At 37.4% G+C, this 23,234-nt stretch overlaps 2 protein-coding genes across 12 annotated transcripts in view; both read right to left on the bottom strand.

Annotated features, from left to right (window-relative positions):
• LOC122087166 (mediator of RNA polymerase II transcription subunit 14-like) overlaps positions 1–8,880 on the bottom strand; it is an 80,937-nt gene extending 72,057 nt beyond the window's left edge. For 2 of the 5 annotated variants that reach the window (XM_042656190.1, XM_042656193.1), the window contains exons 1-5: positions 8,700–8,880; positions 7,877–8,018; positions 7,444–7,716; positions 4,108–5,187; positions 3,725–3,822 (exon numbers count right to left, since the gene is read on the bottom strand). In XM_042656190.1, coding sequence (XP_042512124.1) covers positions 3,725–3,822; positions 4,108–5,187; positions 7,444–7,653 — 1,388 coding nt within the window. In that variant the 5' untranslated portion in view covers positions 7,654–7,716; positions 7,877–8,018; positions 8,700–8,880. Of the gene's footprint in view, positions 1–3,724; positions 3,823–4,107; positions 5,188–6,524; positions 6,832–7,443; positions 7,745–7,876; positions 8,019–8,699 lie in introns of those variants that run through there. The other 3 variants (XM_042656191.1, XM_042656192.1, XM_042656194.1) reach the window with 3 other exon arrangements.
• Positions 8,881–16,324: 7,444 nt separating this feature from the next.
• On the bottom strand, positions 16,325–22,547 carry LOC122086988 (glycine-rich RNA-binding protein 4, mitochondrial-like). Of its 7 annotated transcripts, XM_042655929.1 has the most exons (9): positions 22,399–22,544; positions 21,850–21,967; positions 21,622–21,726; positions 19,977–20,112; positions 19,300–19,405; positions 17,395–17,463; positions 17,163–17,272; positions 16,982–17,073; positions 16,325–16,856 (listed from the first exon to the last, which is right to left on the bottom strand). In XM_042655929.1, the coding sequence occupies exons 4-8, from the start codon at positions 20,058–20,060 to the stop codon at positions 17,026–17,028; spliced, it is 417 nt and encodes a 138-aa protein (XP_042511863.1). In that variant the 5' UTR covers positions 20,061–20,112; positions 21,622–21,726; positions 21,850–21,967; positions 22,399–22,544; the 3' UTR covers positions 16,325–16,856; positions 16,982–17,025. The 7 variants fall into 7 exon arrangements, with proteins under 7 accessions (XP_042511863.1, XP_042511861.1, XP_042511866.1 ...); XM_042655927.1 differs by lacking the exon at positions 21,850–21,967 and having other exon boundaries at positions 22,399–22,547; XM_042655932.1 differs by lacking the exon at positions 21,850–21,967 and having other exon boundaries at positions 17,163–17,269; positions 22,399–22,547.
• Between the last annotated feature and the right edge of the window lie 687 nt (positions 22,548–23,234).

The raw sequence follows: 23,234 nt of genomic DNA, 5'->3' as shown, positions 1-23,234 counted from the left end.
AAGATTACTTAAATCTGAGTTGTAATGACAAAGTTATTGATGTAATACTATAATTGAGGAAGCTCAAAACAGTACCAAGGTATGATCTTTTCTCAAAGAATAGGGAATTCTAGATATGGAGAATAGAATATTGCTAAAAATTGTTGAAAGATGAAAAGGATGGAACAATAAACAATAAAATAACACCCGAGCTTCACACCGCAAGGTGGATCGACTGGATCAAACAGCAACCTACCTTGATCAAACACAAGGGATTTCTTGATCAAACACAAGAGATTCTTGATCAAACACAAGAAGAGAGTTGCATAAGCAAACTTTGTTTTCAAATTCTGAGTTGTCCTTGAATGCTTACAATTGATCCATATTTATAGGACCAACTCAACAAAACATTACGTACCCAACTTCCAACTAACAATAGTAGAAAGTCTTCACTTATTAAAGTTGGGGTAGGAAAATCTTCACCTTCCAACTACTAAAGTTGGAAAAGTCTTCACCTACCAACTACCAAAAGTGGAAAAATCCTCACCTCTTAAAGTGGGAATGGAAAAGTCTTCACCCTCCAACTACCAAAGGTGGAAAAAAGTCTTCACCTACCAACTACCAAAGGTGGAAAAATCATCACCTCTTAAAGTTGGTATGGGAAAGTCTTCACCCACCATTACTTACAAAAGTGAGTTGATTCCCCTTCCCCTTTCTAGAAAAGTAAAAAGTAAAAGTACCTTCTAAACACTTATTGACCCCATGACTGGTTCAACTAATGAACCAAACCACTACTACACCAAAACATGTAAACCATAGTAACTAATCCCATATGCATATCTATTACCCATGGTTTAGGCTCATTAAACTATTAAAGTGGCCTATTACATTAAAAAACCCTTGGACCAAAGGCCCAACATGCATACAACTCAACCATAGGCTTATTCCCAAGAAAACAAGCCCATTTTGATGATAAATCTGCATCAACTCTCCCCAGCTTGAAAAAATTCGTCCTCCAATTTTGTAGTGATGAGGGGGAAACCACATGTGAGTAGCAGCTTTGACCATTCCCAAACAAAACTCGGGTGATGTAGAAACGTTGGGGATAAAGTCTTTAACGTGTGGAGTTCTCTCTTCTAAGAACCATGGTGGCATAATGAACTCTACATGATCATCCTCTGAATCAATATAGGTTGTGAATGTTGAATTCATAGAGTTCTCAACATTGGTAATCACCTTGGCAAAGACTTGAGGCATAAGCTCCAACTTTTCAAGAACAATGTCTTCAATGTCGATTTCTTCCATATGAGTCTCAGTGATGGGATCATCATTGTCTAACCCCTCTTTGACAGTAGAAATTGCTGGAATTTCTTCCACACTAACCTCAACTTCTGACCATGGTTCGTTGATGGGAGGTGTCTTCTCATGTTACTCATTTGCATATTGTTGCACAAGAATGGCCATGTGGTCTGTTAATTTTTTCATGCTCTTGTCACCAGTGGGTGGTTTTTGGAAATCTGAAGAAGACTTTAAAGGGGACTCGAGTGGAGGGAAGTACATTCTTCGTTCATATTTAGATAGGCACATGCTGCCAACTCGTACTTCATTTCTTCCCAAGTAATGGGAGATCTTCCACGATCTTTTAGATCCCTTTCTTTGGTTCTCAACCACTCGCGGGCTGACCCAACTAGCTTAGTACGCACTAGGTTCATCTTGTGCGACTCAAATAATTCAAACCGGTCAAAGTAGTTATCTAAAGTAACCAACCAATCAAAAAATACCTGGGAATCATGCTTGTCGCTGAACTCCTTTAATTCAAGCTTGACCTTCTGTGATTCATCAGCATGTCGACGAGGTGCTTCAAGATCACCATTGAAATAAGATCTTATACACCCCTCGAAGGTAGGCTGCATGGTTCTTTGTTGTTCCCTTTCAGCACTTCTCATATGTTAACGATACACAGCAGATTGTAACCTATCCTCCCTTTCGAATGGTACATTGCTGCCTTGTATTGGAGTAGCATTTTGATTCTCAAGTGATTGCAACCTCGCACTTATGATCTTCTGTCCAGTAGAGAGCTGCTGAAGCATCTCAATCACCCTTGTCATCGGATCAGATGGATCCGGCAGCAACCTCAGAGACTCATTCTCTGCCATGCTCTGATACCAATTGATGTAATACTGTAATTGAGGAAGCTAAAAACAGTACCAAAGTAAGATCTTTTCTCAAAGAATAGAGAATTCTAGATATGGAAAATAGGATATTGCTAAAAATTGTTAAGAGATGAAAAGGATGGAACAATAAACAATAAAATAACACCCAGGCTTTACACCGCAAGGTGGATCGACTGGATCAAACAGCAACCTACTTTGATCAAACATAAGGAATTTCTTTATCAAACATAAAAGATTCTTGATCAAACACAAGAAGAGAGTTGCATAAGCAAACTTTGTTTTCAAATTCTGAGTTGTCCTTGAATGCTTACAATTGATCCATATTTATAGGACCAACTCAACAAAACATTACGTACCCAACTTCCAACTAACAATAGTAGAAAGTCTTCACTTATTAAAGTTGGGGTAGGAAATTCTTCACCTTCCAACTACTAAAGTTGGAAAAGTCTTCACCTACCAACTACCAAAAGTGGAAAAATCCTCACCTCTTAAAGTGGGAATGGAAAAGTCTTCACCCCCCCAACTACCAAAGGTGGAAAAAAGTCTTCAACTACCAACTACCAAAGGTGGAAAAATCATCACCTCTTAAAGTTGGTATAGGAAAGTCTTCACTCACCATTACTTACAAAAGTGAGTTGATTCCCCTTCCCCTTTCTACAAAAGTAAAAAGTAAAAGTACCTTCTAAACACTTATTGATCCCATGACTGGTTCAACTAATGAACCAAACCACTAGTAGACCAAAACATGTAAACCATAGTAACTAATCCAGTATGCATACCTATTACCGATGGTTTAGGCTCATTAAACTATTAAAGTGGCCTATTACATTAAAAAACCCTTGGACCAAAGGCCCAACATGCATACAACTCAACCATAGGCTTATTCCCAAGAAAACAAGCCCATTTTGCTGATCAATCTGCATCAGTTATGCTCCGGTCAAACTTATTTTTAAGTGTGTGAATGCTGTTAAAATCGCATGGCTAAAAATAATTTTATGAATATCAAAACAAAATATTATTTTACCAGACTTTTGGTTTTTAGCAATGTTTTAACATGTCAGAATTTATAAAATTTTCATAATTGAGAAAAACCCTAGCGTTTAAAAGTTGAACCTTATAACCAAAATCCAATTTTTGTTCTTGAACTGGAGGTTGACATTTTATCCTATTGGAATTTGATTTTTAAACTATTTTTATTGGATTCAAATAAGGAGTATTTGCCTATTTATGAACTATATTAAATGGTATTTGGCATAAATAAGTGCCAAAACACAAGGCGGCATGTAGTGCAACAAGGCGACTGTCGCCTAGGCCCCAGGCAAACCCACTGGACGCCTAGTCGTTGCCTAGGCGACGCCCTGACAATTATGTTATGCGTACAAATTATTTTCAGCTCTTCCCAGAGATCCTTTTTTTTTTTTTTCAATTCTGATGCCACATAGATGAGCCAATAAAGCAAATCAATTGTATAGCTAGAGTTAAGGACTTCTCTCTCAATTTAAATAAAAGAATAACGAGAGAAAATAAATTAGACAGCAATGGCAACAACTTCAATGGAAGAGTAGCAAAACCTGATGTTTATTCCAAGGGTTATATATGATAATCCATAAGCCCGCACACGCAATACTTCATCCCCACCATATTCCCCATCACTGAACTTCTTATCTTTCTGCAGACAAAAAAATCATATAAGACAACATTAGTCAAGGTGTGGGTGTCATCGAGTTCGTGAACATAATCAAAAAACAAGTTCAGTGGAACGTATGGTGAAGAGTCCGGAAAAAGTAGATTGGTTTATTAACATTAATCTCATTGGAAAGAACTCATTCGTAGCACAAATAGATCTATAGATGGACTACAACAAAAGCAGATCCATAGTAAGGTGTATATAAGATTAAAAGTAACTATATAAATGCAAGAAAGAAATACAAGATTGTTTATTTCTTTGACTAACCTTTTTGGAGTCCGCATCCAACTCATCAGCATAGCACTGAAGAAGAACATCGCCTGCAGCCTGACAAATATGACCATTTTTGCTCAATTCTCTATGGACTTCAAGAAGGCGTGTGTATCTGTGGCAGGAAATAGCTCTCAGAAGCAACTTTTCAACATCAATACAACTTAGTTCAAAGGAAAACTCTGCCTCCTTGCCAGTATGAGGGTCTATAACAAATGTACTATGAAAACACTTTATCTGCAGATCTTCTCCAGGTTCAATTTTAATGAACGGGCACGACACTGAATCCGACCCTCCAGTGTTTTTGTCAAAATCTAACCAGTAAATGATTTTCACCCCAGGAGTTTTCAAACCGGCCAAATCAGGCTCCCCATCTTGAGCCATCTGTATAGAACCAACATTACCTCCTTGTCCTGTGCTGCCATCAGATATGAGCTCAAAACGTATTGCATCTTTCCACCTTCCTTGACGAAGCACTAGTACTTGCCTTATGACAGTATCCATAATAAGTGCCACACACAGCTCATGGAGGATTGAGTACAAAATCATGAATGGGTTGTCAGATGCAGCCATTCTGCGCTCCAGATCATCTCCAAGAGCATGTCTCCGCAATTCCTCAAGCCTTACGAGCCCATTACTCTCGCCCACAAGAAGTTCCAAGTGTAGGATTCTCCAAAGTGATAAATGTCCACGATAACCAAGAGTAAGGAGAACCTTAAACTCACCATCGACATATAGAAGGGCCGTACCATCAGAAACTTTGATTTCAGAAATTTCTTTGGGGATTTGAACTTCGAGCAATTTAGATCGCAGAATTGTGTCTAACTTCTTTAAAGCTGGCTTTTGCTGATCCTCAGTTAGGGAGCCAGACATTCCCACATCTTCTATACATTTTGGTAAGCGCGTATAAGTTCCTGATAGCAGAACCTCAACAGCAGATGGAACATCGTAACTAGGAGCACGTGCTTGCTGCAGCCCCTCGTGCATGAAAAACAGTGAATCTGCAGCTTGTGTGAAACATGTATCATGGCTTGAAAGAGTAGACGCAAGCTGTTGACAGTACTGAACCAATGGAACCTGAAAAGGTCAAGCCAGCGACGTGCCCGGATTAAGAAGTTAGGTCTGCTGACTTTAACTAAACAAGAAATAACTCAAGGGGAAGTTCAATAGATGGTGAGACACATGGTTGAGATGACGCACAAACTTAAAATGTGGCTATCCCAAGGGTGTACCACCAATCCAAAGTCGGTTTGACCAAACCAACTCTCTACATAGATCAAAATGGAGGATCATGAAGGAAACTACTCCTTCACAAGGCCATGTGAAGGACATTATGTTTAATTATTACTGTTATCTTATTGGTAATGTTATCTAATTATTACTGTTATCTTATTGGAAATGTTATTTCCACTATCATAGAGACCTAACATAGGACTTCAAATCATCATGAACAATATCAACAACTGGACGTCAGCAGGAACTACTTTAATGCCATTAGATGGCGAAAAGAGTCAAGAATTCCTGCAGATATAAGATAATGAACAGACCACTTAAGCTTATCAACTACAGGGTAGCTTCTTATCTCTCACAGGTTTAAGGAAGGGTAAGGAAGTGAATGAAATGACACTACTCAATGCCTCAAGAAAAGTTAAAACCCAGTGAAATTTGAAATTATGAATTAAGTGAATTATCTTCCCTACATTTGTATGACCTTCCATATTTATTAATTCTTCAATTTTAGGTGATGAATAGGAAAATTTTTAGAACATGAAAGATACATCAACACCATAAAATTCTTACTCGGTATAGAAATTACTTCAACAGCACCAATTAATAATATTTGCAACAGGCTAATCAACCCTGTGTTTAAAAAAAATAAATAAATAAATAAAATACAAACATAACTTGGTTACCCAAGCCTACAAGTCACATCCATATCTGAATCACAAAAAGGCCCCCCCATTCATAAACCAATAGAGTCCAACACTAACAGTCTAACACTACTTCAATCTCCCTTGCAAGATAAGTATTTCAACAAATATTAAACAACAGAATACCTACCTTTAATAACATTGGCCAAACCAAAAGCAATATGATGCAAATCCGGATCCCAAGAACTGAAATCGGATCGCTTAGGGCCCACTAGAGAACCAAATAGTTCACTCTAGGCAAACCAGGGGCAATAATGTAATTTCTGGTAAAATTTAAGAGCTTTATAGAGTGAAATAATTGACTAAGGACTTAACAGGATTAAACCAAAGAGAAGGATCAATTCTGGAAATAAAGATAGTAGTGGGGTTAAACAGAAATAAAAACCCAGAATGAAGGTTATTTATGAAAATATCAGAGAATAGGGGTCTAAAAATAAATAAGCAGCAATAAGGGCTTAAGTGGTATTTCCAACAGTAGGTTACCATCAACCTCACGACACCAGTTGCAGCGGAAAGAAGGAATCTTCAATTTGATGAGGCTTCTTTAGTAGACCTCCGTCTGTCCTGAGACTTCAAACAACAAGTCGCAAAAACAGGTCGGCATGGACTCCAACATCAGCAACCGCCGACGGCCCATATCTGAGTGTGAATCGAACCTGCAACTCAGATCTGGCGCAAGAACTGAACCAGGTCTTGAAATTCTGGTTAGAAAATTCCAATGGAGATCAGATCTTGACTGAATCTGTATAGGTGGAGTCGGTTCTACCACATGATTGCCCTCTCACAATCTGCAACTGATCCGAAGAGTAACAGTAGAGATCGATGACAAAAACAAAGGCTGGAAATACCGCCCAGAACAGGGTATTCTCAGGTTTGGGAAGTAATTAGCAAAGAAATAGGGAAAATATCATAGAAAAGAAGAATATAAGAAGGAAAGAAGAGAAGAGTTCAGAGAAAGAATTTTAGAGAAGGAGAACAAGAGATAAGCAGCCCACGGCAGCCATAATTTCATCTAAAATATAATTTCAGTTTCATCGAATTCTAATTCTCAGTTGAATTCAATAAATCTATTTAAAGACTGAAAACAGAACTACTTTCCTATTTGAAACAAATATTGCATCTAATTAAAATAGAAATAAAATCTCACTCAATTGAAAATCTACCATACTAATACTAACTCTAAAAGGGAAAGAAAAGGAATCAAATCAAAGGCTATCTCAAGCCCAACGCCCAACTGCATCACAATAAATAGATAATCTATGATCAACTAGGACTTCTTCCATTATTATTATTCTAATTCCAACTCAACTGGAGCATTCCCAAAGAATCAACAAAAATAAATAAATGATCCACAATTACATAAGCTCAAAATGGGAGCAAAACCGCATATGCTGGAACTGACCTGCTGGCACCATTTGGCAAGGACATTGAGCCGAAGCATCCGCTGCCGGGTTTTGAGTATGTGTTTGAGGAGGCTGATCTTCTTTTCAGAGTCTGACTGCTCTGTAGATGTTGACTTTTCCACCAAATCCTTGAGCGAGAGGAAGGATTCCTCCGCCGCTCGATGCACTACAGTTGAGAACTCGACCGTCTGTCTCCCTAGTTCGGCCATATTTATGCCTTCTCAGGCTGCAAGATCTATGCTGAATGTTTCATTGCATCTAGGCTTTTGGCCCTGTGAAATCCCAGAAACGTCGGAAAAGCTTAAAGCAATCCCGTATATACACAGATGTTTGATTGGCTTAGGATAATGTCTTGATAGACTATAATAAGTGAAAAAAAAAAAGTTTGATTACAGGAAACCAATGGTATCAAAATTGAAATGTTGGGTTTACCCTAAAAACAATGTTCCTTAATTCAGCTCAGGACAATTCATAGTCCACTTGAGGAAAGGGCAGCCTGTTAGATGTTTCACAATTTTGCCCCTGTTTCCAGAAGCGGAGGTCTGTAAACCCATGCCATCTACGTTGACAAAATCTGTATCAAAGCAAGAAACCCAGCAAATATCAAATACCCACACCAATAACACAAGAACCCGAAAATACAAGAAGCAAATAGAGGTACACTCTGACTTCCTCGTTCACCTCACCGTACCAACAGTCCCCATCATTTCAATTTCCAGGTAAATACACTCGAAAACGGTTAACTTTAACCCCCACCCCCTCTTCCACATGGTCAACACCGTCCGAAGACGAGGTTCTCAACAATTAAAGATTCAATGTCGTGATAGGTCAAATGTGGAAACCAAGAAGACACCAAATGTTAATTGACACAAATGAGTTCCCATTGGTCATATTCGCAGAGAAACCTCTAACTATACCACATGGTAACTGGAAAATGCCATAATTATAGTTTTTATAGTTGCAAAGAAAGCTGATTTGTACCATGGAAATGGCAAAGTGAGGGACAGAGAACCAAATGAGTATTTGAGGTCAGTAATTGATTGGTTAGAGTTTCAGAAAAAAAAAAAAGGGAAAATAAGGATATCTTTGAGAAAGCTTTGTCGAAGCTGCGAACTACAAAATATATTTTAGTGCAAAACCCTAGATTTCTATGTTCTACGAAATTCGATAGTTTTGGATCGAGAAAGAGAGAGAAAATGAGACATGAGGGGAGGGGGGGGAGAAGAAGAAGATAATGGAGTATCTCCATCCTTACCGGATTACTCTTGGATTTGCAGGAGGAATGAGCTTCGGAAAATATAATTTGGGTTCGGAGTTCCCTTCTACAATAGCGTAGGAAACCACCCTGGGACTATGGAGAGAGAGAGAGAGAGAGAGAGAGAGAGAGAGAGCACTTTGGCTGGAAGGAAAAAATTTCGGCGCAACGTTTTAAGCCCCGATTTGTACGCAAAACCTTCACGCCGTCTATCAGCGCGGTGCAACCGTGGCCCCATTAATAATAAAGCACAATCTTAGAAGTCCGATTCTAAAAATTTCTGAAACTGGGACTTTTTGGTACGGATATAAATTGATAATCTGTATTCGATTTCTGTTCATATCCGTTAAGAATCTATATTACAAAAATTGTTTCTCGGAAATTATTCGAATTCATTTGAAAAACTAATTCATTCTAGTTAATGGATATTTTAATTTATAATTTCAGTCCGTCTTTGTTCGATTTATAAAAATATGATTAAATAATAATTGATAAAAGAAAAAAGCCTAAAGACAACGTGGCCTGTAACTCAAACATAGGAAATCGTAAAAGAATTACCACGCCCTTATGAAAACGGAAATCCTAGGGCCTGTTTGATAACGTTTCTGCTGTTTCTGTTTCAAGAAATGGTAGAAACATAAATTTCCGTTTCTAGAAACAGAAACGGAATTGAAGGTGTTTGATAAGTCATGTTTTTAGAAGTCGATAGTAACCAATGAAAGAATGGCCACAAGTCGTTTCTAGAAACGGCGAAACTTGTTTCGCCTAGGTCGTTTCTTAAATCATAAATAAGTAAAAATTTCTATTTTTATTTATGAAAATAAGTGAAACGGAATAGTTTTATCAAACGCTTTTTACTTCGTTTCTGCTGTTTCTGGAAACAGAAATGGCAAAAACGCGTTTCTTGAAATGTTATCAAACGGGCCCCTAATATTATTGATGCTTCTGTGTTTGTTTTCATTGGTCTTGCGGCTAAGGTGTCCATTGGTTCGGTTTTGTTATTCAGTTCGATTTTAGTTCAGTTTCAAATGACGATATGGTGGATCATAATTGAATCGAGAACCGACTCGGTTCTATATTTAGATACTCGAATCAATTCAAATCGATTCGGTTTGGTTTCAGTTATAATTCGATTCTAATATTCGGTTTTTAATTTGGTTATGTACCTCAGTTTTAATTCGATTATGAAAAATAGTTCCACACTTTTTTTTTTTAATAAAAAAGTTAAAAGAAGAATAAGAATTTCCTTGGATAGATCATGGATGCAAGCCGCAAGCTATTCTCTAACAAACCTAATGCCTAGAAAAAAAGAAGAAGATGGGAGGGAATAAGGTGGACTAAATAAGAAGAGAAGAGTCGCTTCAGAGCCGCGCCCAACCTCCTCTAAGAGTCAAAAATTCAGAAGGGAATATGGAAAATCCCTCCTTAATCTTAGTGATAGTAGGGTTTTTTTTTTTTCATTTTTTGGTTTAAATTTTTAAGAATAATTCGGTTTGGTTTTGGTTCCGAACTGACGGTTTTGACATCCTAAATCGAAACCGAACCGAACCGAATAGCAATATTCACATACCCAAACCGAATATGAACCGAATTTATTCGGTTCAATTTCTATTAATTGGGCTTAGTTTCGGTTTGAAATTGACACCCTTACCTGCAGCAATGCAGGGGTCACGCAACCTTTTACCCATTTAGGGAACTCTCTCCCAAATAATAATTGTATAAAAAAAGATTTTATGATACTAAAATACTTTTATCATTGCAAGTAATTAAAAGAAGAACAAAAATTGATTTATAAGGATACCTATGTAATGTCATATATGATACTCTAACATCAACCTGGTGGGGGTAGTGAATTTAGTCATTCACCTTCTCAATTGATTGAATTTTTGAATTATCCAATTTTCTACCGCCCAGCACAAATAGTGAGACTTTTTTTTTCTTTTTTTTTTTTCTTTTTTGATGAACATAAAAAAACTAAGATAAGTTAAAGAGTAAGTATAGGGCCTTGGTGTGTATTAGGATTACATGCCATATAACATATAAATTGCATAAGGGGATAGTCTTCAATACTTTTAAGATGGAAGGAGATTGTTTGTGAGAGTGAAGAAATTTCATGGAAATTAGCAAAATGTAGGAGAGGCCAGGCTTCATTGCAAGGGAATGGAAGAAGGTTAGTTAGCTTATTGTTTGTGTGCCATACTTCATGGATCTCCCATCCTTTGGTAGACGCTATCCTCAATCTTGCCAAAATTCCTTCTGCTTCGCCTTGAATAGTTGTAATAGTATCTAAGTTGATGATCCTAAGCTAACCCTATAATATAATTCCAAAAGCCCATCCAGAAGTTGAAGTTAACCTATTAGTTGATCCAGTAAAAACCAAAACTGGATAGTTCAAAAAAGGAAAGGGAAAGTTTTTGTTCAATGGTGCCGGATCATCTATAGCAAATAATTCATTAGTACATCTTGGCATTATATTTCAATAAAAAATCCACATATTTATTTGCAATCCACCCCAGCTGTGCAGTGCTCCACGCCAGTGATAGTACTCCTGAACCTATCACCCCTGTTATTATATGTGCTGTTGCAGTCCATGTAGTCCCTTTATTTCCATCACAGTTCACACACAATTCAGTTACGAAACATCAATCCTTCCTCTCATTTTGTGTCAATTCAAACAAATCCACATGTTTCAAAGGATTGAAATCCAAAAAGAAATGGGTATTGGGTTGTTCTGTTCTATAAGCAAGAAAGAAATTGGAAGCATTTAAGAGCCACCAGAATGATTTGTAAAAGAGAAAGTAGAATAAGAAATGGGTGGGTAAGTAGGGGAAGAAGACTAACCAGTTCTCTTGTAGTGCCCATCTGAAGAAGGTGATGGTGGTAGTTGTAATGGAAGGTTTGTGTATGGAAAACATTCATTGGGTTAGGCCTTCCTTTGGATGCCATAATTTCATTCCGATGTTGCCAAATGAAATAAATTGTGATAGCAAAAACATTGAAAACCCACCTGAGATATGATTTAGGGATATTTCTTTGATGAAACATATACTGTACCGTCTCCATCAATAAGTTTGCATTGATGTTCCGAAGCCTTAATCCAAATTGTCCTGCTGCCCAGATGTGCTGTGAAAATTCATAGTTGATGAATAGATGCATAGAAGATTCAGTATATTTACTGCAAAGGATACAAGAAGTATCAATGGGTAGCCATTGTCCTACTATTTCTCTTGTGGGGATTCCATTTTGTAATGTCCGCCACATGAACATTTTGAATTTAAGGTGTATGTTTAGTTTCCATAGAAACTTCTACCACCTGCATGAAAAGCCTCTCATGCTTACCTGTTGGCCTTGATTTTTTTGTATGAAAACCGCACTTGCTTTTGTGTTAAATGATTCATAAGTTGTTAGCGAACATACCCAACGATCATTTTGAGGTGAAAGTTGATTTTTGGTAATTGTTGAAATCAGATGTGGGGGAATTTGGTCTTTCAATTCCTCCACTTTTTAGGAATGGTTGTCAATAAAAGTATTGACCCTGATAGCATCAGTTATAGGGTGTAAAATTGCTTGTGAGCAACCTGGTCCTGGTAATTCTAAACCTGCCCATGGATCATACCAGAAAAAAGTGTTGGTTTCGTTTCCAATTTTAGATATAATGCATTGTTTAAGGGTGGGTAACATGGAGACTATACTGTTCCACATCCATGATCCACGTCGTTTGAGGACCTTTGGATCAAACGTGGATCTGTTATGGCAGTATTTCGCCCTCAACACTATTGCCCAAATAGTCTCTTTGTCAGTGACAAAGCGCGATACTAGTTTAAGCAAGAGTGCTTTGTTCTGGGTGTTAGCATCTCTTAGCCCAAGACCACCAAGGGCGGTTGGTTGACAAATCTTGTTCCACGTAATGAGGCTCATTCCTCTATTTTTCTCGGGATTTCCACTATGCCAAAATCTTGAGCATATAGAGTCAATGTTTTTGTAGGTTTTCAGTGGAAACCTGAAGCATGACATAAGGTATGATGGAATCGAGTATAGAGTGGATTGGGTGAGGATTTTGGATCCCGCGTATGAGAGTAGCTTGGATTTCCAGACAGATAACGACACCCTAAAGGGGCAAGCTGTCTTGGATATGGGATGGAGCAGATCAGTGCCAAGGTAGGTAGAATTCATGGATTCTTCTCTTATACCAATGATGGTGCAGAGCCTGATTCTTTCACAGTTTGGTACATTTCAGCTGAAGAAAATACCACTTTTTGCAAAGTTAATTTGTTGTCCGGTAAGGTCAGAGAACAGTTCTAAGACACCTTTGATGGACAGTAGATTCTCAGATGTCGATAGAAGATAAAGGTATCATCCACAAACAATAGATGTGATACCTTGGGGGGCATATGTGGAGACCATGATTCCTTGAAAGAGGTTTAGGTCTCTGTATGTGGAGAGTAATCGGGAAAGAATTTCCATGGTTGAAATGAATAAATATGGGTTGAGTGAGCATCCTTGCCTGATTCCTTTTGATGGTTCAAAGTAGTCAAAAGAGGACCCTTCCAAATTTATAGAATAAGTGACTGTTGAGAGGAGGTAAGAGATTAAGTCATTCCAATGCTCCCCAAACCCCAAGAACTAGAATAGGGCATGAATTATACCCCATTATATTCTATCGTATGCTTTTGACATGTCCAACTTAAGAGCCACATGTCCCAGTTTCCTTTTGGGATTTTTTTTTTAAGTAATGAAAGATTTCATGGGCAATAGCAATATTATCCGATATCTAATGCCCTGGAATGAAGGCCGCTTGGAAAGGTGAGATGAATTTTGGCAGGTGCTGTCTGAGCCTGTTAACCATGATTTTTGCAATGATTTTGTACGAGACATTACATAAGGTCTGAAATCTTCTACTTGGTTGCATTGCCTTTCTTTAGAATGAGACATAGCAGTGTGTGATTGACTCCAAAAGGAAGGTTGCCATTAGTAAATAAACGCCTTACCATCTCCTTACATCATTTCCTATTAGATTCCAAAACTTCTGGTAGAAGCATGCTTGGAAACCGTCTACCCCTAGAGCTTTGTGAGGGTCGATGGAGTTAATCACATTTCGTATTTTCGCATCCTCAGGTGCTGTAGTGAGTGATGAGGCTTCAAATTCTGTGAGGACTTTTGGGAACAAGCTTTCTACAAATGACAAATCAAGGGGATTGGAGGTTGTGTAAATTTCTTGTAAGAAAGTCGTAAATTGTCTGGCAATCCTTGGAGTGTCGTCTATGATCTCATTGTTTGAGTTTTGTAAGAACTCAATTCTTTTCTTGCGGACCTGATGTCTGGAGATAGCATGGTAGAATCGGGTATTTCTATCCCCGTCAGTGAGGTGCATATGTTTGGACTTCTAGAACCAAAATTTCTCTTTTGCCTCAAAAATCCAACTGATATTCTTGGAAATTTCGGTCAATTTGGCAAAGTTATTGGAGTCCCAGTGTTTGGATTCCAAATTCAGGAACTATGAGAAATAGTTTGTTTTTAAGTGATCAATATGACCAAAAACAAATTTGTTCTAGCGGGTTAGGATTCTACTGAAGTTGGTAAGTTTGGTCATAAGGTTGATCCTAGGGTTAGGTTCCCAAATGTTGGAGCAGTAAGAGTTGAAATCAAGGTGGTGGAACCATGCATCCTGGTAATGGAAAAGCTTTTTGTATGATAATCGGGTTCCTTTGAGTTGTAGAAAAATAGGATTTTGGTTAGAACCATCTGGGGCCAGTTTAGTGACAGATGCATTAGGGTAAAGGTTAAGCCAACAGGGACATCTATCCAGACATTCTTTAATGAGCTTAGGAGGCTTTTGTTTGTTGGGCCACATAAATTTTGATCCCTTGGGTTTAATCTTAGCTAGATTGGCAAATATAAGCATGTCATTCACTGATTTGCAGGTATAAGAATATGAGAATGGGGAGCCTCCTACTTTGTCAGAGGGGGATAGGACTTCGTTCCAATCTCCAATAATGAGGAAAGGAGTTGCCAGGTTGGAAGTGAAGTCGTGAAGAGAAGCCTAGCAAGTAGACCTAAGGTTAGGTTGTGGTGGAGCATATAAGCAAACTAGGCACCAATTGCCCCAAACCGTGTCATGTAAGAAAATCCCAATAAAATTAGGGTAGTAAGCAACATTATTTGCAACAACTGAGTGCTTGGCGAGCACCCATAAGCCCCCCTTGCATTCTCTTTCCCCCACACTGCTAATGGACCATCTATTGGTATAAAGATCGAAACAATTTGGCATTGGAAAATTGTTATGGTCTTTCCATTTTGTCTCACAGAGAAAAATGAAGTTGGGTTTCAACCTTTTACAGTGATGTGCAAGACATTTTTTTGTGAAGTTACCCTGGAAACCTCGGACATTCTAGAAGAGGATTGACATATTGACAAAGATAATATCAAAAGGTGAAAAATATACCAAAACTGACTAAGGATGATAATAGTTACAATAGTCTAAACAAAATATTAAAAGCAAAGATTGAAAATTAACAAATCTCAAATAAGAGAGTCAGTTGATAAAAATGAGTTCTATGGCTTCCTATTATCAGAAGATCTTTGAATAACTTTGGCACTAAGTTGGAACCAAGAAAAAACAATGCTAAAGATTATTGGAAAGTAAAGGCTTTTAGAATTATTTGAAATATTGGAATTAGGGGGATGATGTGAGGATGTTACCCGGTCCTGCGTGTAGGCATTTGCCCCCTTCCCATTTGAACCCCTCTCCTCCTGTTTCGGTATAGCAGATTGAGCTTCATTAGAGGCAGAGAACTCCGCTCCAACAGACAAACCATTTATCCATTCTTTAAGTGCAGAGAAGCAAAGCTTTGGGTTGGATGAGTTTTAGATTGTTTCCAGTATGGAGTTAATAGGTCAAGGTCCATAGGATGTGGGTTATTGTTCCTCTTCCTTTTTAGGCTCATCCCAAAATCTATACACACTTAAAAAATAATGAGACCTCTGGGAAACCACTAGAGATATGTGGAGGACCCATTGGGGGTAGTTTATAAGTAAAATTTCACGGCGTATTTTAACTATGTCCACCATTTAGTTGATTTTCTAATATGCATTTTGGGCCAATTGCACTATTGCAACACGTTAATCACAAGTTCAAAACTTGGAGACAGTCTCTTCTTCGTGGGGTAAAGCTGTGTACACTTGCCACTCCCAGACCCTACAGTAGCGAGAACCTCGAAGCAAGACTTCCCCATAAAGAGAAGTCTTTGGGCATTCTTACAGTTGACATGCCCACTAAAGTATTAGATTATGTATCACTATTGGAAATTATGATTACAAATTATCTACCATGGAATGAAGTGGATTCTTACTATTTCCCAAAAATTTATATTATTATTATAAGAAATGAGATAAATTTTGGAAGTTCTAACTGTTTACATAGAGCATTAGTCCCAACCGAAGCCACCATTGCAGAAACAAGACTCATCTCTAATATCTCAAACATTGAGGAGTGGGGACTATGGTGCTGATATGGCCAAGGAAACAGCCAAAGTCCATGATAAAGGTTGTCTACCATTGGTCTGGCTTGACCATGTCATCCTTCCATCTGGCAAAACACCATATCCTAAAAACACACCATTCAACAATTAACAAATAGCATAAACTTTTCTTCAAAGGAATACCTTCATTTCAGTTCATTCTGCTTTTCAACATATGTGAATACACTCATAAAAAAAATTAAAAAAAACACACACACACCCCCCACGAAGGCCTGCCTGGAGGAATAGGAACTGCAGCTGCTGAACCACCTTTTATGGCTCAGACACTTCAGACCTTCTAAGGGGTGTCAGCAGAGGCAAGATAGAAGGTATGTCTGGAAAAAAACAATCTCTCTGTATCCTTTCTCATTCAATGGCAGTGGCTATAGTTTTTTTTATTCTTCAAATGTTATCCATCAGTATGTCTGAAAGGTGTAAGCTCTCCTGAATGACATTGAACAATAAATAATTGTGTAATAGTGTGATGAGAGATCTATTGGTTACAAATATGTGACACACAGGACTCATAATGTATATTATCCAATAAATGAGGATTTGAGCGTAATCACATGCTGCGGGATTACAGGGAAAGAAACAGGTTGATGCTTCAAATAATTCTAGATCTTGAAGTCTGGAATACCTACAGGCAAATAGTGTATACCAACATGTTAGGTATAGGCAAACACTTTCTCCTCAGAGAAATGCAGTTGCATCTTGATAGATAACTCCTACAAATTTATAAGTGGAAAGAATTCAGAGGCTCACATTAAGCCACACTTCTTTTGACTAATTGCCAGAGATTATGGTCATCATCCCTTATGCGCATAATGAACACGAATATTTCTGCCATCCAGTAACTGAAACACAGAATAGTACCCAACATTCAATAAAAGCAATGGTGAACATATTTATTATTACCAGATGCTAAAATTATTTATAAGTTTACCTGACCATCCATTTTTTGTAGAGCTACGTTAGCTGCACTTTCTGCAGTAAAACGCACAAATCCATATCCTTTTGATCTCCCACTCTTATGATCACATAAAACTCTAACTGCTGGGTTTGAACCAAAAATAGAGTTGCAAGGTTTAATAAAAAAGTACTACACAGCTTTCAGTGGCAGTTGACATCAACAAGAATATTTGAGATTAGATACTGCCTTATTCCTACTGGAATACCTTCAGTGATTTCACCATACTGTTCAAAAGCTTCCTTTAGGACAATTTCATTGGTATCATAAGAAAGACCTGCAATAAAGGAGGGGAGAAAGAAAAATAAATAAATAAAACCGATTAACATAAAAAAAAAAGTAGAGGAGATATGGTGCAAGGTATACTGGCGGTAATGACTGACAAAGCTGTTGTGGAGCAACTTGTGAGCCTTACTGAATTCATAACTACTTTCGATACTTGATGCCAGTTGTCTCCTCTCTCTTGAGCTTTGTCAAATCAGTGCACAATGACTTTAAGCCCAAGGGTGAGACAAGCTAGTTTACAAAATGAAACACAGGCAAATATAAGGAACAAGAATCCTCGCCTGATAGTTGATATTCCTAGTGACAGAATAGTTTCCCACTCTTAAAGTACATTTTTTGTTCTCTTAAGGAGAAGCTAAAAGTCTTTTAACCTCCTGAAATACAACACATTTATAAATGATATACCTGTCTTACCAGGTATGGAGCTTGAAATACATAACTAGATTTAGGAGAAAAAGAATATAAATGATTTGTCATTGAAATACACCACATTTATAAATCCACCGTGTATCTGAAACCATAAGAGAAATGAAAAAGTAAAAGAAAATAATTGGAACTCGAATTCATGAATTTCACCTGACTCAGAAGAGAATTCAATCTTTACAGCCAAAAAATCAACAAGGCTAAGCTTAGAACAGCATTAAAAAATCTCAAATTCAAAGAAACTTCAGTCCCTTAATTGCCTGAATACATTGTCGTATATGGATTGTAAACTAATAGACTCCTACAACTCAGGACTATCTTATTTCTTCAAGGTTTCCATGCAATCAAATAAACAACCAACAGAAAACCAGACTATAACTCAACCTTTGACTATTGTAAACTTCAACAGTCCAACCACAAATAAATTAAAGCACTACAGAAGGGCTCAAGGGCTGATACAGAAGGGAATAAAACCAAGAGAATTCCCCACAAATTGGACCATGTTTAAGAAAATTGAGGCATGCCTGTCTCACGTGCTACACTTCTTCAGGCCTTTTTCTGGGCAAGAACTACATTATTTTGTCCACTCCATTTCGTGCTCAGTAAGAATTTTGTCGTAGTTAGGAATCAGCAGATTCCAAGTATTATCATTCTTTTCATAGAAAGTCATGCAAACTTAGCCATACTCCATAAATAAACAATAGTGGAACATTGGCCCATCTTCTTTCCGACTGCCTCTACGGTTAAGAGTTGCAAACAGGCTGTATGGCAAGTATCAAGAATTACTGGGCTGGTGCCAGGTTAACTTGTTAACTAGATGGCTTGAAATAAAATCAGAGCATTTGGAGCTGAAGGGTGTCTCGTAGTTCAACTAAATTAAATTAAACTAAACTAGCCTCAACCCAAATAAGTAGGGTCATTAAACTTAATCCTGTCATGCCCCTCTATATGAAGATACGTGAGCTATTAAGGGAACACTATTATGTAACTAAATCGTAGCGCAATGATACGGAATTATTGGGATAGGAATAGAACTCAGGAACCTAATCTGGAACCTGACTATAGGTTGGCATAGAAGGGCAGATGGCTGTCACTTTTGGTACCCTATTTGCAAAAAAATTTAGGATATCAGCTAGCAGGCATTAGGATCACATGAAACTCCAAAGTCCAATTATGGTTGAGTAAGGATACCCACTATTCCAGCACAAACTGCAGGTATATTTCATCTAGTTTTTATTATGTTAAAAGACTGTAGAGTCAGGACTCTCCTTTTGAGACTTTCCTCCCAGAAATTAAGATGAATTCAAGAAAAGTAAGGTTGGAAAGAGTTCATAAGTTAATTCTAGTATAGGATGGATATGGACTGGTTGAATGAAGAGAGCGAGAGAAAGAAAGACATTCGTACCTCCAACAAACAATTTGCTGCAAGAACCTCGAGCGATCAGCCACCATGCAGAAGGAAGAGTCCCAGAGAGACCTCTATACCTCAAGCATTGCATTTCCCTTGAGACCTGTGTGTAATCTTGAATGAAAAAATAAATACTTCTATAGTTTATTCAAGGAGGATGTCTCTTCCAAATTCCAACGTTTTATTTTTATTTTTATTTTTTATTTTTTAATTTTTTTTTAGATTCAACCTCCAAAGGAAGCAACAGAATTTAAAATAACTTGAAATCTCAACAAGAAAGGGGGAGATCCAGATCATATTTTGTTAAAACAGGAACATAAAAAGATTTGTGTTTGGTACAACATGTTTTAAATGGATCAGAGTTTGAACAAGATGGTCAAAAAACTGTTCAAACATCATGAAAAAGGAAAAAATTTGAAAACAAAAATTTAAGTTTTAAAACATTTAGATTTGAAACCATTTGGGACCAAAAAAATACGGCAATTTATTCATATAAATTGGAAAAAATTTACCTAAAAACGCCTACGTCCAAAGTTCAAAGCAACTGTAACATCCAACCATAACAGAATCCCACAGTTTTATGAAATATATCTGTGTAATGGCACAGGGAGGAATACGATGAGCATTAATACAAGGTACGATTAAAAGATGCAAGAGGAGACTGCATTATGTACCTCAATGCAAGTTTTGGGAAAATTTGAGAAGCCAATTGGTTTATGAGTTGGCACCCGAGATAACTGAAGTCCAGGAAACAACATTTCCTTCAGTCATTTCGTCAAACAGCTTCGAGTCACAACCTATTGAAGCACTCTGAGAGCCAATAACAATAAACTATTTTGTTAGAAGACTTCCTTGGAGAATCCTGACTTGATGATCTGTAGATGAATTTGGTTGCCTAGAACAAGGGAATTGAACTTCGAAGATAATAAGGTAAGAGCAGTTGCAAAGGTAAATGGGTCTTTCTTCTCTGAAAGAATAGCTAGCGATGGAGAAGATTTTGAAGTTTGGATTGATGCGCTATGTTCAAATGACGGTTTGGAGGTTTATTCAGAAAGGGTAAGAAAGATTTGAGCTCCAAAGCAAGTTAAAGCCACGAGATTTGCCTGACTAGTCTCACGGGCCCATAGTGACCCCGCAACCGCATAGATCGGTCATACTCTAATTAAGCTATGTTAGGTTGCCAAGAAAAGGTAAGAAAAGAAAAGAAAAAATTCTTTCCTTTTTTTTTTTTAATTTATTTATTTGAGGAGAGAGATAGCTCAATTAGAGTTGGCTAAATGAGTTGCCCCTCCTAGACCTTGCAGTAGCGGGAGTCTCGTGCACTGGATTGCTGTTTTTGCTTTAAAGTTGAATAAATAGCAAAATTAAGCTTTGAAAAACCCAAGACTACAAAATACTTTCCTATTTACATTAGCTTGAACTGAGAGATCATAATTGAAAAATATCACAACCACTTACAATACTTAAACCAACATGATCCACACTTCACCATTCCTCTTCCTGGACACCGACGGACTAAGCAAGGGAAATTCCCTTTCAACTTCTATGAGCAAAGAAGTTTTACAAATATATTTTTCAAGTTCACCAAACAAAACACTACATACGTAGGACTATCTAGGGGATATGTTGTTACCTTAGTTTGAAAACCAAGAATCTACCAATAAAAATTCAAACATGCCATGAGCAACAATAAGAAAGAAATCAAATATATAAAAGCACTAAATCTGATTATTCTGGCATTGGTTTATCCAGTTTCGTACAATAAAACCTGAAATGCAGTAGGCATAAACTATAGCAGCTATTAAGACAGTAATCAACAAAGAAAGAATAGCTAAAGAATAAGAAGCACCAGAGTGAAAAGTTTAAAAAAGCATCAACGATGAGAATTTTTATATGAAAAAAGAAAGAACTTGCTGTAACACATTATCCTATGCACCCATGCCAATACCCTTCTTTCCTTATATTAGGTACAAAAACGACACAGTTAAAAATCCACAAGAATCTTAAAATGAAACAGTTGAAATCTCTGGGAAGCCAATTAATGGCATGCTACTATAAACTTGCTTCAATGGAAGCCCTTTTGTATATCCAAATGCCATTGTGATCAAGTATATCGGTTTTGACCACCATTAATAAAATCATGAATTGTCTCAACAAGTCTCACATGTTCTCCCAGTTATTTCAACAAACAGGGAATGCTATGGACATAAGAGTTGCACTAACTTTTCACATATCACAAAATTTTGAATCTCTGCTGTAAGAGATGAAAGCACTGAATGAAAGGAGATAAAGATTTATAGAAACCCTAGAGAAAGTCACCTTAAACACACAAAACCCCTTCAATGAAGGAAGATGAAGCTTCAGAAAACAACTTCGTCGTCGGTTTGGGTGTCCAAGAAGCATCCACGAGTTGCAGCGATGGAGCTGGAAGGTCCAGGAGTAGTACCAAAACAAGAAACCCAGCAGAGATCAATTACCCACACCAATAACACAAGAAACCGAAAATACAAGAAGCAAATAGAGGTACACTCTAACTTCCTCATTCACCTCACCGTACCAACCGTCCCCATCATTTCAATTTCGAGGTAAATACACTCGCAAACGGTTAACTTTATTAACCCCCACCCTCTCTTCCACATGGTCAACACCGTCCGAAGAGGAGGTTCTGCCGAAATGTTCAACAATTCAAGATTCAATGTCGTGATAGGTCAAATGTGGAAACGAAGAAGAAACTCACTGTTTATCGACACAAATGAGTTCCCATTGGTCCTATTCGCAGAGAAACCTCTAACCATACCACATGGTAACTGGAAAATGCCATAGTCATAGCTTTTACAGTCGCAGGAGCGACAGAGAACCATATGAGTACTTGAGGTCATTAATTGATTAGTTAGAGTTTCAAAAAGGAAAAATTAAGGATATCTTTGAGAAAACTCTGTCGAAGCTGCAAACTACAAAATCTATTTTTGGTGCAAAACCCTAGATTTCTGAGTTCTACGAAGTTCGATAGTTTTGAATCAGAGAGAGTGAGAGAATGAGAAATGAGGGGCAGGGGAGAAGAAGAAAAAGAATGTAATGGAGAATTTCCATCCTTACCGGATTACTCTTGAATTTCCAAGAGGATTGAGCTTGGAAAATATAATCTGGGTTCGGAGGTCGCTTCTTGGAGAAGACCACCCTGGGACTAGGGAGGAGAGAGAGAGAGAGAGAGAGAGAGAGAGAGAAAACAAAGAGAAAAACCGAACTACAAGTACGAATCTGTTGTTTTTGTTTTCGAAAATGTGAAAAATCGTTTTTATTATTATTATTATTATTATTATTTCTAAGTATAAAAACAAAACATTATCAAATGGCGCCTAAAATAATCTGTATTCAATTTACATTGATATTCATTTTTAGAATCTATATTAGAAAATTTGTTTTTCATAAATTATTAGAATCCATTTGAAAACTAATTTTAATCTTGTTATGGCTATTTTAATTTATAATTTCAGTTTTAAAATATCATACAATCCGTTTTTGTTCGATTATAAAAATATGATTAAACAATAATTGAAAGAAAAAAACCTAAAAGATAATGCCTCTAACTTATACATAGGTTGGGGCAAAATGAATACCCAACCCTAGTGAAAAAATGGAAATCTCACTCTTATTGATGCCCTTGTATATGCTCCCATTAGTCCTGCGCTAATGCAAGGGTCACGCTGTGTTTTAAAGAACTTTCTCTCTAATAATAATAATTATATAAAATAAGATTTTATAATTCAGATGGGTCTGGATTCTGGAATCTTTCAGGGGACATATTTGGCCTAATACCAACAACAAAACAGCTTGACCCCTGCACTAGCTTATGGTATTTAATCTCCAGAATGGCATACATTAGAATCAATTGCAACTGTAGAGATCTCATCCAAACATGCATTCTAGGCACA

The sequence above is a fragment of the Macadamia integrifolia genome, chromosome 8 (assembly GCF_013358625.1).
Source record: "Macadamia integrifolia cultivar HAES 741 chromosome 8, SCU_Mint_v3, whole genome shotgun sequence".
In the NCBI taxonomy this organism is placed as follows: domain Eukaryota; kingdom Viridiplantae; phylum Streptophyta; class Magnoliopsida; order Proteales; family Proteaceae; genus Macadamia; species Macadamia integrifolia.
This window is presented reverse-complemented; position numbering and strand designations above follow the sequence as displayed.